The sequence below is a fragment of the Carassius auratus genome, chromosome 35 (assembly GCF_003368295.1).
Source record: "Carassius auratus strain Wakin chromosome 35, ASM336829v1, whole genome shotgun sequence".
NCBI lineage: Eukaryota > Metazoa > Chordata > Actinopteri > Cypriniformes > Cyprinidae > Carassius > Carassius auratus.
In genome coordinates, this window is record NC_039277.1 from 12,291,856 (window position 1) to 12,305,674 (window position 13,819).

Here is a 13,819-nt window from a genome sequence, read left to right on the forward strand (position 1 = left end):
GGTCCAAACAGGGATAAAAAGTACTCTATGCCCACATGAACTAGATTTTTTTTATTTTTATAATGAGACCCCACCCCCCCATTTCTATAGTTTTACTTCAATAATAGGTTAGAATTTTGGGGATTTATTTTCACAGCCATATTTACCAAGGGTGCCAATATTAATGGAAGGCACTGTGTGTGTGTGTGTGTGTGTGTGTGTGTGTGTGTGTATATATATATATATATATATATATATATATATATATATATATATATTGTGTGTGTGTGTGTGTGTAGCCTCTGTTAGCAATTTGTTAAAAAAAAAAAATACACGAAAATTAGGTACTTTTATTTTTTATTGGCATGGGAAACAATTACAGTTACTAGCTGAATAAATAACCAACACTGATCATGAAAACAATTATAAAGAAATAAAACTAATTAAAAAAATACATACAATGAAGACCAAGTTCCAGTAAACATCTTCACAATCCTCTATGATGCCTTTACAGCCATCATTATGTGTTTATTTAGAGTGGCAGTTTCTTTCTGCAGATGATGAGGTTGTGGTGTGTGAGTTTATGGATACAGTATGTCTGTTCTATTTGTTTGAGAAAAGCAATTGCATTTTTCAAAGGCCTAAAGTAGTTCAAGCACTTTACATTTATAATTTAAAACACTAATACTATGGATCATTTAGATATTTTAAGAATGAAATCATGAGAATTTGTTGAAAGTCTGTGTAGTTGGATGGTTAAGCTCCTGAAAATCAATAATGAAGTGGCTTTGACAGTTTCAGATTTGAAAAAGAGGTAAATATGAACCCTAAACTCTAACACAAAGAACAATTTGTACTACTTTTGTTACTAGTTTTATGCAGTATATAGAGTTTAGATAAAGCATATCACTGCCAGAACTTCAACAGTCATCAGCATCGTAAATCTTGTAAAGTTTTTTTTTGTGTACTTTTATAATACTTTAATTTGTATTATATTACATTTATCGGAAAACTACTTTACGCTGATTTAAGGGTGTTTCTAATACAGCGTCTGTGGAAGTGACACTAAACTGAATGTAGTTCTCTCTTCTAACTGCCATTATCAATCTATTTTTTTCCTGTTTTTGAAAGTTGTGTAAACAGTACTGTGGCGTTTTTGCTATTTGAACAAATGGGAATGCAGAAACCTGGAAATGTGAAAAAGGTCTATTGCATGTGTTGAATTACATAAAGTCATAATACCCTCCGGTGTTATGTGTCTAATATCAAAAGGTGAGAGATTTGAAAGAGATTGAAAATCCATAAAAAATATTTTGTCAGCATTTTGCTGAGGTGATTTAGATTAACTGTGCTTCTTCTGCACAACCTTGAGCAGATGCAGGATTCCGTGCATAAATGCTTGAGAAAGCAGTGACGTAACCAAAGGCGCTTCAGCTTTATTGATGGTTCAGGGGAGTGAGGTCTTGTTCAAGTAGCTAAAAGAAGGACAGACAAATAGACACATTAAAAAAAGAAAAAAAAGGCCTTTATCCTGTGCCAAATAAGTAGACTACTTTGCAACTCCCTGAATGAGTCTCAGTGATTGAATTGTAAGAAAAAATGACGAGGACATTGAAGATCTCGATGAAGATGTTTATTGCAGCATAGCAGTGACAAAGTACATGTTGTACCTTGGGTTCAGCCGGAGTCGGAATGGACCCCGAAAAATCTCTGCTCAAACAATTTATACTGTATTACATTAATCTTCCTGCTAGACATGTAACTGAGGTTTTGTCTTAGAAATACATTGCAGAAAACAGTAAAAGTTATAGCCTTCAGTTCCCAAATCGTTGGATTTTTTTCAGGTGGTAATAACCAATGATTAATAAATAATTCATGTCATTTAATAACCATTAATTAATAATTAAGCTCTTTGTAGGGAAGGAGAATATACTAAATCACATCTCAGAGTGGAAGCTGGGTCGGGGAAGACTATAATTTCTTACTGATTTCTTGACTTCGCTATAGAGGACACACTGTCTCAGTTTAAATAGTAAAGGATATTGTCAACCTCTAAATATTTAGCTTTTCTTGATGAATTCTGCATTCATGCTCAGTTTCCCGCAGTGCATGTTATAAAAACAGGTTGTGCTATAGTTGTCACATTGAGGCTTTCTTAATCTTAACTATTGAACTACAGATCTTTTTATCCTTTGAAAGAACATTTTGTAACCTTGAAAGAGGAAGTAGTGAGTAAAGCAAATATTTTTTTAGTTTTACTGATACCTTGCAGAGACAAAAATGTTAATTTATACATTACATTATATTTATATTACAAAAAAATATTTTGTTCTAGACTCTCCGTCTCAGCCATATGATGTGTATTTATTTATTTATTTTTGTAAATTGTTTATTTATTTTTTAATACAAAGATTATTTACCTTGGGTGGAATGATCTGTGTGTTGACAAAAGCTTAAAGGTTGACTTGCAAGGTCTTTCTTGCAGGCATTCTCTGTAAAGATTCAACATTAGGGTTATTCTGAGAGGACGAAGCTAGCAAAAGTCCCCCAGTCATAGAGCTTCCTCATTTGATAGTCTTGAGTAGCGACAGGCGATGGACTTCCGAGACAACAACCTTCTGCTGTTTTCTGAGGCTGGCTGCCAGATAATAAGTGGTATGGGATACAGCTTGGATGAGCAAAGCCTTTTAATTTCAGTTGGGACAACCACATTTCAACAAACAATTCTGCCAGATCTGCGATATGCAAGATTGAGAATGACTCTGTCAGAGCATGAATCCCTAAGCAATGAACAATTTCTACTTAAGTTCAATGAAAAGACGGAAAGGGGGAAATTGTCCTCTTTTGCACACAATGAGAGATCCATAGAACAATGCTGCATGTCTCACTCAGTCTCATCCAAACTTTCTTTCACATTTTTTTTTTCGCTGCTAGATCATGAATAACATTTATTTGTGAACGCACATGGTGATAAACCATTACAGATGCAACGGTCCGATCCCCCGTGAATGTAAATTTGGTTCTTTTCAGTTTATATGCTAATAAGTGTAACAGAGGAGCTGAGGTGACTTCAATTTCCGTGGTTTCGTTCTTCTTTCATATTCAGGGTTAAAAGAAGAGATAAAGATCCATTTAAATGTTTGCTGAAAGTTTAGGCTGAAAAACTACCAGAATAAAAAGTATTTTCTGAATGATAAGAATTTATTCATCTTCTCCACTTAATCAGGATATTTTTTGTGGACATATACAGTACTTTAAGGTGGCATAAGCAACAACTTAACAACTTGCATAATTGGTTAAGCTAGAAGTTAATTTATTTGACTTGGGAAGAACTAACATTAAAAACTATATATCAAACACACACACACACACACGTGTTTCAAGCTTTACATTAGAAAATGGTTGTGATGGGTTGGGTATCACCTTGTTTTGTGTTTCTTTACTTTTGAGGTTCTGAACAAAGCACAAAAAACTGAACTGAATACTTGGTAAATCCTATTTTATTGTGTCATATTTTATGACATACTGTATGCATCGCAGCATTTCTAAGCTAATTGGAAACACATTAAATAGTTCAAAACCCATCAGTATGAACTGTAGTATATTGTAAAGTTATGTTAAAAGCCATGTTGAAGTCATATGTTGCATCATATGAAAAGTGAAGTCTAATAATCCCATTTACTAATTCTGTCAAAAGCTTAGATATAATTAAAGTTTCAGTTTCAGTTATGCCAGTTTTTGATTTAATCACCTAAAATCCATGTTACTAATCGCTCTTTTATATCAAAAAGCACACAGACTATTCATTCATGATAAAGGAACATTGGCTTGCAGGCAATCGTGTTATCTGATTTATGCTCCAAAGTGCAGGGGATCAATTTGTTGACCTTTTGTTGGCTTTGTAACCCCAGTGTGCATTAATTAATTCCTGCAAAGGCAAAAATCATCCAGTGTGACTAGATGGCTTCTTTAACCACAGCTTCCCTTCTCCAACATGTAAAAATAAACGAAGAGTAAATCCTGACTACAAACCACTCAATTACTATTTCAATTGTCGTTGTGAGACCTCTAATTAAAAATGTGTAAAATCTAATGTAACTCAGTGGTTTTTACTGTGATGGAATGTTTGTGACCAGTTTGGACTGGATTCAGTGGGGTATTTCTTTTGTTTTGTTTTTGCTACATATTAAAACAAAGGATAACATTAAATAAAGTGATACATGCAAAATCTTTCTGAAGGAGTTTTTTTTTTGGCATGTACCATAGTCAAATGGAAACTGGTCCTCGCTGTCTGAAGCTCAATAGAGACCCTGCTGGTTCTATTTCATGTAGCATGCATTATTCCACACATATTGAAAATAAAATGTATCACTGAGCTATATAAAGATATTTGCTGATAAGGATTGGCTTGATCTCTAAATGGGTATAAGAAGAATTACTGCATCATAATGCAAAAGAAAAAACTAAAAAACATCACTTTAGAGAAACATGTTGCAAAAGTTAATTTCTATAATCAGACGTTTTGTCTTGTTTTCCGTTAAATGTATTATTATTATTATTATTATTATTATTATACACAAAATAAAATAATGATGTCACAAGTTTTACCTATTATGATGCCACGAACCTAGAATTCCTGATGAGGTTAGAGAACACCTGACAAGAGATCAGAGACAATTTCTTCAATCACTCCAGACCCTTTAGATTCCCAGCTCATTGTCGGTTCTTCTCCTCTTCAGTTCACTCCTCTCATTTTCTATAGGGTTCAGGTCAGAGGACTGGAATGGCTTTAGCAGAGGCTTGGTTTTGTGCTCAGTGACCCATTTCTATGTTTTTTTTAGGTTTGTGTTTGGGTTATTGTACGGTTGGAAGATTCAAACATGGCCCATTATAAGATTTCTAACAGAGTCAGCTACTTACTGATTTTTTATCTGTTGGTATTTAATAGAATCCATGATGCCATGTATCTAAACAAGATGTCCAGGACCTCAGCAGAAATATAGGCCCACAACATCAAAAATACAGCAGTATATTTCATTGTACATACAGTGGGGATCGAAAGTTTGGGCACCCCTTGCAGAATCTGTGAAAATATGAGTAATTTTCAAAAAATAAGAGAGATCATACTAAATGCATGTTATTTTTTATTTAGTACTGTCCTGAGTAAGATATTGTACATAAAATATTTTAACATTTATTCCACAAGACAAAAAAAATGCTCAAAAAGTTTGGGAACCCTTGGTTCTTAGTACTGTGTTCTGTCACCTGATGATCTTAGACTCTGTTTCTGTTTTGTGATGGTTGTGCATGAGTCCATTGTTTGTTCTGAACAGTTAAACTGAGCAGCGTTCTTCAGAAAAATCTTTAAGATCCTGCAGATTCTTCAGTTTTCCAGCATCTTTGCATATTTGAACCCTTTCCAGCAGTGACTGTATGATTTTGAGATGCATCTTTTCAGACTGAGGACATTTAAGGGACTCAAACACAACTATTTAAAAAGATTCAAACATTCACTGATGTTCCAGAAGGAAACAAGATGCATTAAGAGCTGGGGGGTGAAAACTTTTGGAATTTGAAGTTCAAGGTAAATTGTACTTAATTTGTGTACCGGGAAACATACAAGTATCTTCTGTTGCTTACGAAGGGCAGAACTAAATGGAAAAAAATTATATTTCAACAAAATAAGACAAATTGGCCATCTTCATCGTGTTCAAAAGTTTTCACCCCTCAGTTCTTAATGCATCTTGTTTCCTTCTGGAGCATCAGTGAATGTTTTAATCTTTTTAAATAGTTGTGTTTGAGTCCCTCAAATGTCCTCAGTGGGATAAGGTGTATCTCAAAATCATAAAGTCACTGCTGGAAAGGGTTCAAATATGCAAAGATGCTGGAAAACTGAAGAATCTGCAGGACCTTAAAGATTTTTCTGAAGACTGCTGCTCAGTTTAACTGTTCAGAACAAACAAGGGACTCATGCACAACCATCACAAAACAGAAAGAGAGTCTAAGATCATCAGGTGACAGAACACAGTACTATGAACCAAGGGTTCCCAAACTTTTGAGTTAATAATTTAATCTTTTTTTTTTGTCTTGTGGACTAAATTTTTATATCTTTTATGCACAATATCTTACTCAGGACAGTACTAAATAAAATATAACATGCATTTAGTATGATCTCTCTTATTTTTTGAAAATTACTCATATTTTCACAGATTCTGCAAGGGGTGCCCAAACTTTCGAGCCCCACTGTATGGGGTACCTTTTTATCTCTGTGTTCACCAAACCCATCTTAAGTGTTTGCTGCTAAAAAGCTCATTTTTTTGTTTCATCTTACCATAGAAGCCAGTCCTATTTGAAGTTCCAGTCATGTCTGATAAATGAATGTGCTTTAGTTAGTTTTTGGATGAGCTATATAGGATAATTTTTCTTGAAACCCTCCCAAACAACATGTGGTGATGTAGGTTCTGTTTTCTGACCCCGAGACTCAACTATTTTCTGCAATTCACCAGCTGTGATCCTTGGAGTCTTTAGCCACTCAAACTCTCCTTCTCACCATGCATTAGGACGATATAGACACATGTCCTCTTCCAGGCAGATTCGTAACATTTTACGTTGATTGGAAATTCTTAATTATCGCCCTGAAGGTGGAAATGGGAATTTTCACTGCTCTAGCTTTTTTCTTAAAGCCACTTCACTAATTTGTGAAGCTCAATTATCTTTTGCGGTACATCAGAATTATATTCTTTGGTTTTTCTCATTTTGATGTCTGATTAAGGGAATTTGGGCTTTGTTTTCCCACCTCTTTATATTTCTGTGAAACAGGAAGCAATTGCTGGATAATTTCATGTTTATAATCTAGCTGGAGTGCTCAGAATTGTGAATATGAATGGGAATATACTTAAGAGATATTTTACTCATAAGAATTTCTAGGGGTGCCAATAATTGTGTCCAACGAGTATTTGAGGAAAACCTTTATTTCATAATGATATTTCCCCCCAATTTTAAATTCTTATTATCCAATGAAAGGATACAAAATCAAAAGGATTAACAATGCAGATGAATTTTCACAGCCTTCTTTGATCATATTTACAAAGGGTGCAGATTTTTTGGCTATGACTGTATAGGGGAGACCAGGTATGACTATAAAATGGGGAGAGCTTTAATAAAAAATAATTTTATTATTATTTAGGTAAGAATGTTTTTTTCATTATTATTATTAATCATCAGCATAATTTTGAGGCAGGGGGCAAAAAAAAGCTTAATACCATAAAATTTATCACAAAAAACCTCTTAACTGATTGACATGACTGACGGTAAAAATATATATATTTTATTATTGCAGGGATTCTGGTAGGCTAATGCCTCTTTCTCCCCAAATTAATCTATAAAGATATTCATATTTTAATTTAATAAAAAAACTACTTAAAATGATACTTTAATCCCAACAACATTTTTATTGTGTTGAAACCTAATTCCTTTTTACTCATTTTCGGCTGATTTTCTGCGGATGGGGTGTCTCCTAAAACCCATGCTCTCATTACTGATCACATAAACATGAATACACGTTCTCACGAAAGTGTAAAATGAAAACAACGACCCTCTAGCTTTTCTACGTACGTTATAACCCCCACGAAGCGTCAGTGACGAAGTTCTCAATGGATAATGTCGAGCTCAGTCCCAGCAGAAGGGGAGAGCGCTGGAGTTCATCACGCTTCTCGGTCCGCTGCAGGTGACAGAGACTGACCGAGCGAGCGGTGCTCCACCGTTCATCTTAAACAAAGCGACAAGCGCGCGATTTGGGAATAGTCTGGGTTGGTCATGCTTATGGAGGATCGCTGTGAGGCTTCACAATGAAAACCTTCAAATATCCTTCAAACGCTCTCCTGGAATTAACCGTCATCTTTCTTTTCATTCAGAACTCCAGGATGGAGACCGAAGGTAAGATCTTTGCTGGCACTTAATTAACGGTTTCGTTTGTGAAATGTGAAATTAAAGCGGCGATCTTTCACACAGAATTTCTCTCATTTTCCTACAAACTTTTTACTCATTCATCCCTCAGATCGGCCGACCTCTTAATGTGGACTTCTTAATGTTCATTGTGTTAATACAGCCTGATTTAATCGAAGTTGGATTTATGTATGAATCTAATTAATAAGGAATGAAATCGATATATATATATATATATATATATATATATATATATATATATATATATATATATATATATATACGTATATATATGTATGTATATATGTATGTATATATGTGTATATATATATATATATATATATATATATATATATATATATATATATATATATATATGTATATATATATATATACATATATATATACATATAAACAGTTAAAGGTTGTATTAGCCTGAGAAGAAAACACTCGTGTCAGACTCCTGAGGAACTTTTGACCCTTCTCGCAGTACACTCTGTTCTTTGGCATGACAATATTTTACTTGTTTAACTTCACGCGTTCTTTGACTTTCATCAGATAAAACTAAATTTGGCACAGTGAGGGGTGGTGGCTTTATCTATGCGCACCTACACACTTTTGGTTTGGTCACAGGTTGATTTACAGGTTGATAGCACTCAGGTGCTTCCACACAAAGACTGAAAACTTCGTCTCACAGCCAGTGCGCACTGCGCTTCATGGCACAGGATGGCAATCAGACACTACCTGTTTTGAAAGTCAGATTGTAATCAACCCAGAAGTAAATAAATATAAACAGTGGACATCAGAGTGTGTAGGCTATTTAATGTGGACATGTGAAGAGTTGATAAAAAGCAAAGGGGCCAGTGCTCGCAGAGATGTGTGTTAATGTAGTTTCAGTTTTATATAGCCTAAATTACACTTTTTTTCAGTCTTGGTAACTTTATTTATTTGTTTAGTCTAGAATATATTACATTGAGTTGTAATATTTGAATTAGGCTAAATGTGTGATTTCCATTTCATTTCCATCTAGTTCAATAAATTCTTTCGTTTTATTTAAGAAGATTTGATTTTCATCTGTTAGGATGGTATGAGTTGTCGAATCCCATTTCTACTGTTATTATATCCTCATGTTCTTTTGAAATGTACTTAACTGTCTTAATGCTTGCATCTTTTACTTAATGAAAGCCATTTATTATTGAATTTGTATCCCTCCAAAATGTCATAAAATATGCGAAGGGATTTCAGGAATGTGACTGTTATTCAATATAGCCTAATATTGTGTTTGGAGAAGGGGGACGATTGACTGGAGTCAAATACTACAGTGAAACTTTGCATTTAAAAATTAAGTGCATTTATCCATTTTTTAATAATTAATACAAACAAACAGATAGATATGTGAACTAGAATATTTTTTTATCTATGTCTTCAAACACCCCACTAGAATTAAATAAGTGACGGGCTGTTAGAAAGAGGTGAAAGAAGGTGGCACAGACAAATAATGCGTGGTTGCCATGGTGCAGAGGGATCTTTTATCAAAGGTTTTATTCAGAAAAGACTATGCCATTCCAAAGCAGTATAAGAATCACGTAGTAGATGCCTTGTTTTGTTTCACAAGAATGAAAATTATGCTGTAATAGATGCAGTTTATATAATGAGCTTTTTTTAATGCATCAAAAGCAAAATGAATTTCAGGGTGAATTATACGTAAAACGTCTCACACTCTAAATTGTCACATGCAATTTAGTTGAGCAATTTGCAAATGGATTTATGAATGATTTAAAAGAAATTCAAGATCATTATTGTACCTTGTTGTCAGTCATTTGGCATAGAACATAGAAAATACTTTTAAAAAAAAAATCCAGTGTAAATTTTGACAGTATGCTAATGCAATGCATTGCACATCAGACCTTTGTGACCTTATTAAAATTTGTGTTAAATTAAATATGGCATCTACCCTGACCAAGGTAATTTGGTTCTCTGGTGATCAAAAGCCTTCTTTATGATAATTTACATGTGCTTTGGATCAGCATATTTGTTTCTTCTTTAAGTGACAGTTCTAAAATATCTGTGATTAACTTTTATACGAAGAAGATAGAAATGACTTCTATCGCATCAGACTTTTAAAAACTTTCTTTGGATCTTATATGAACTGTTATTGTAAAGAGAGTCATGTTTTTGTTCCATTGCCTTGGATTTTAAGTACCTTTGCTCAAAGGCAAAATATTTTTTTCCCAAACGTGTCCAGGATTTGTTCTGTCAATCAGGGAACACTCTGATTATAGCTAACACACTTTGATATCAGCATCTGACCAGACTTAAGTTTTGACTGATTCCTCTTTTAGAGCAGAGAAACCAATTTATGGAAGCATCTGCATTTAATTTCCATTTTTCTCTCTTTCTCAGCTAAAAGGAATGATGGGTTCACTGGGGTTTGTCTGACACTGCATTTCATAAGGCCAGTTTCGTAGACCTGGGCTGTTTACAGCAGATTGACTGCAAATGAAGAAATATAGGAGTCTCTTTATTTGGCAAATTAAAAAAAATATAGGAGTCTCTTTATTTGGTTGTTCATCATGTACATGAAGACAAGACTCAGTTATGACTCTGGTTGGAGGTAGGCTATACATTGCTCTTGGCCGACTATTAACAGATTTAAAGTGTTATGTGGCCCTCATTTAATTTGTATTGAGATTATTTGAGACAGAAGTGTTCATTTCACTGTGACAAGCCTTAACAAATGAGCACCTGCAACCATGTGCAGGAACCCAGGCTCAATGACGGCACCTGTGCGGTGTTATGGCACTGCCGAGTACAGTTATCACTGTATTACACCTCATATGTCCCATGTACCTCTTTCCTCCAAATTTCTGGTATATGTTTTTTCCCCCTAGGCTTTGAATTAATTCTTTTGCTTTGGATTTAAGGCATTTTGTAGAATGCATTTTGACTATTATAGCTAAACATAAATAAACAGTGGATAAAGATGTAGGAAATTGTATTAGTACTGGTTAGACAGTTTCTTCTTTCGTTATTCAATACGATTTCCTGGCAACATTGCTTTAGAAAGCCTGCTACCATTGTCATGAGCCACTTTGCAGATATTAGTGTCAAATTTGCATCCCTATGTCTCATGTGAGCCCTCCATAAAGCCTCAAACTTCAGTTGTGTGAAAGTCAAACGTAAACACAGATCTCAAACATTTGCACTGTTTTAAAAAGCTCTGCATTGCCATTTGTTTCACTTGAGTTCTTTAACTGTGTCAGGTTGTTATGTATGTGCTCTGTTTTTTTTGGGGGGGGGGGGGTGGGGGTCTATGCTTCTTTTAAATTAGTTGCTGTATAGCAATATACAATAGAATTCTTTGGTATAATTTTCCAATTAAAAATGTCTGTAGATACTGCAGATATTGATGTAAAAATATGTTAGATAATACCGCCCCCCCAATATTTATATAGTATAAAACTCACTAAAATGTTTCACACTGTGTGATGTGAAAAAATACGAGCGCTGTACTGTACTGTGAATAAATCACTGTTCTTATCCACTGTGCCATTTATTTTTTATCACCATATGTGATATTTTCTCACATACATCTGCACATCTCTCAGCATTAGAAAATGTCTGTTTTCTGTCTTTTTGTTTAAAACAAACTGATACACAGCTGGAATTTGCAAGTGTCAAAGTAGTAGAGGTCACGCATATTTCATTACCAAAATGATAAACTGAAAAAAAAAAATTGATTATTAACTGGTCTGAGTACATAAAATGTATTAATATAAAAAAAAAAGAGCTGTGTCGAATAGGAAGTATTCAGCCCCCTCTTATCCAGATATGTCTCATTCTCCAGAGTGACATAAAATATGCCTCTGGGTTTTATAGTACAAATGATAGCATTTCCAGACTAAGAATATGTCTTTTTTTCCTTGTGGCTTTAAAAAGGCTCCTGCAATAAAGATCCATGCTACAAACTCCAGCAGATGAAATGTGTCGGAAACATGAAGTCTTCCCCTGTGGATTCTTCTGGATCTCACACCTTTTAAAGATTTATTGTTCCCTTGATTTGAAGGACCAGACTTTCTTATGCTTGATCTCAATTACCTTGTGGTGCTCACAAATGAAAAATGAATTATGTTGGGTTGGAATTACTCAATTTTACATTATGTTCTTTCAATAGACTTGGGGTTCTCTTGAAGATAGAAAGTCATGTAGCACTAACAAAGCATAGCATGGCAACACCTTTTCTGCTGATGATCAGAATGACCTGATAGAAAGTCCAAACTTTTACTTGTTTGGAGACAAAATGCATGTTTTCTGTGTTGATTGCAGATTTCTGATTCATCTCACATCACTTTAATGTAGCGGTGTAATTATCACCTGCTCCAGTTCGGTTTAAGATTAGTGTCAAAGTCTGTTTCCCAACCACATTTAAAAAATATAACAGATTTTTTTTTTCTAAGGCGGTCGCTGCTGAGTCATTCATCACACAGAATGAAGCATGTTTATTTCAAATATCATAACCTTTCATGAGTTCAATCTGTTAAATTATTTTAGTCAATATTTGTTTACTTATGTATTTTTTAATGTTCACAGAAACACTAAACAGGTCCACTTCTTCAAAGTATATTTATTACAATTATAGCATACAGTCGGTGTTGGCTGTGTGGTTCTGTTCTGGTCAAAAATCCCCATGCTTGGACAGAGCAGGGAGAGCAGCAAGTCAACCCCCTCTGGGGTACAGAACAGATCCAGTATATGCATTTAAAATTACAAATCACAAGAGGTGTAGAAAACACAAAATACATGATAGAGAATGCTTGCAATATAGTGAACTGTATACGAAGAAGAGAGAGAGAGAGAGAGAGAGAGAGAGAGATAGAGAGAGAGAGAAATCAGATTATATTATAGGTTCAGTTGGAGTGGTGGAGTTGGGGCTAGAAAATGGGCCGCTATGATAAGTTTCAAAACTAGATTGGTACACGTTAGGAACAGCAGCCTATCAGCTGATGCGAGCTTCACTGATGTGGCCTGACTGAACTAACGCAATGCTTGATTTTGAAATTGACGTCAGTAGGACATTCCACAACAGTGACAACCATTAAGTTTACAGCCAGGCAATGTAAAAAAAAATTCATTATTCATTTATTTATTCCTTTTGGTTAAATTGAAGTGGCGTTTTGCCACTTCATCACTTTAGTAATGTGCACTGCATGCTGCACGAATGCCAGTTAGCCAGCCAGTTGGATGTCCTCATTTAATATTTATGATCTGGAGTTGGTCCTTTAAAATTAATTTGCAATCATTATCCTGATTAGCATTGGTCTGAAAATGAGCTAGTTTGTTTGAACATGTCACTCTGAGTGCTGATCTACCCTGATGGAAATCATCCCACATATGAATTTCATGGAATATTGGCCACAGAAGTGCAAAACTAGCTTTTTGAAGTCACAGACTTACAGTTGTATCTCAGTTGCATGCACAGCAATCATATATGAATACAGGAACTGCAAACATTTTTGTTTCCCTTTTTCTGGGTGAATTATACATATCTAGTAGAAAAGTGCATGTATTTTTTTTTATTATTGGAAGCCAAAAATAGATTTAAATGAAGAAAAAAAATGACTCTGCTAAAAATAGGAATGAAAAATAAACAAAAGACAAGATTATTTTTCAATCGTGACTGGATGTGATATCTATCTTGTTCTGTGTTTTGCATTCAGTCCAGCTCCCGGAGACTTACCATCCTGCAGATTTCCACTCCAAGCCCAATCAAGCACACCTAAACAAGCTAATCAAGTTGTTCAGGGTTAGCTGATAATTACAGGAAGGTGTGTTGGAGCATGTATGGAACATTTTTTATGGTGTAGTAGCACTCCAGCAGCAGGGTTGGAGATCCCTG

At 34.7% G+C, this 13,819-nt stretch overlaps 1 protein-coding gene across 3 annotated transcripts in view; it reads left to right on the forward strand.

The window, feature by feature from the left end:
• The first annotated feature begins 7,590 nt into the window (after positions 1–7,590).
• The window catches only part of LOC113054438 (relaxin receptor 2-like), a 40,018-nt gene continuing 33,789 nt past the window's right edge, over positions 7,591–13,819 (forward strand). For all 3 annotated transcript variants that reach the window (XM_026219990.1, XM_026219992.1, XM_026219991.1), the window contains exon 1: positions 7,591–7,914. In XM_026219990.1, coding sequence (XP_026075775.1) covers positions 7,827–7,914 — 88 coding nt within the window. In that variant the 5' untranslated portion in view covers positions 7,591–7,826. The remainder of the gene's footprint in view (positions 7,915–13,819) is intronic.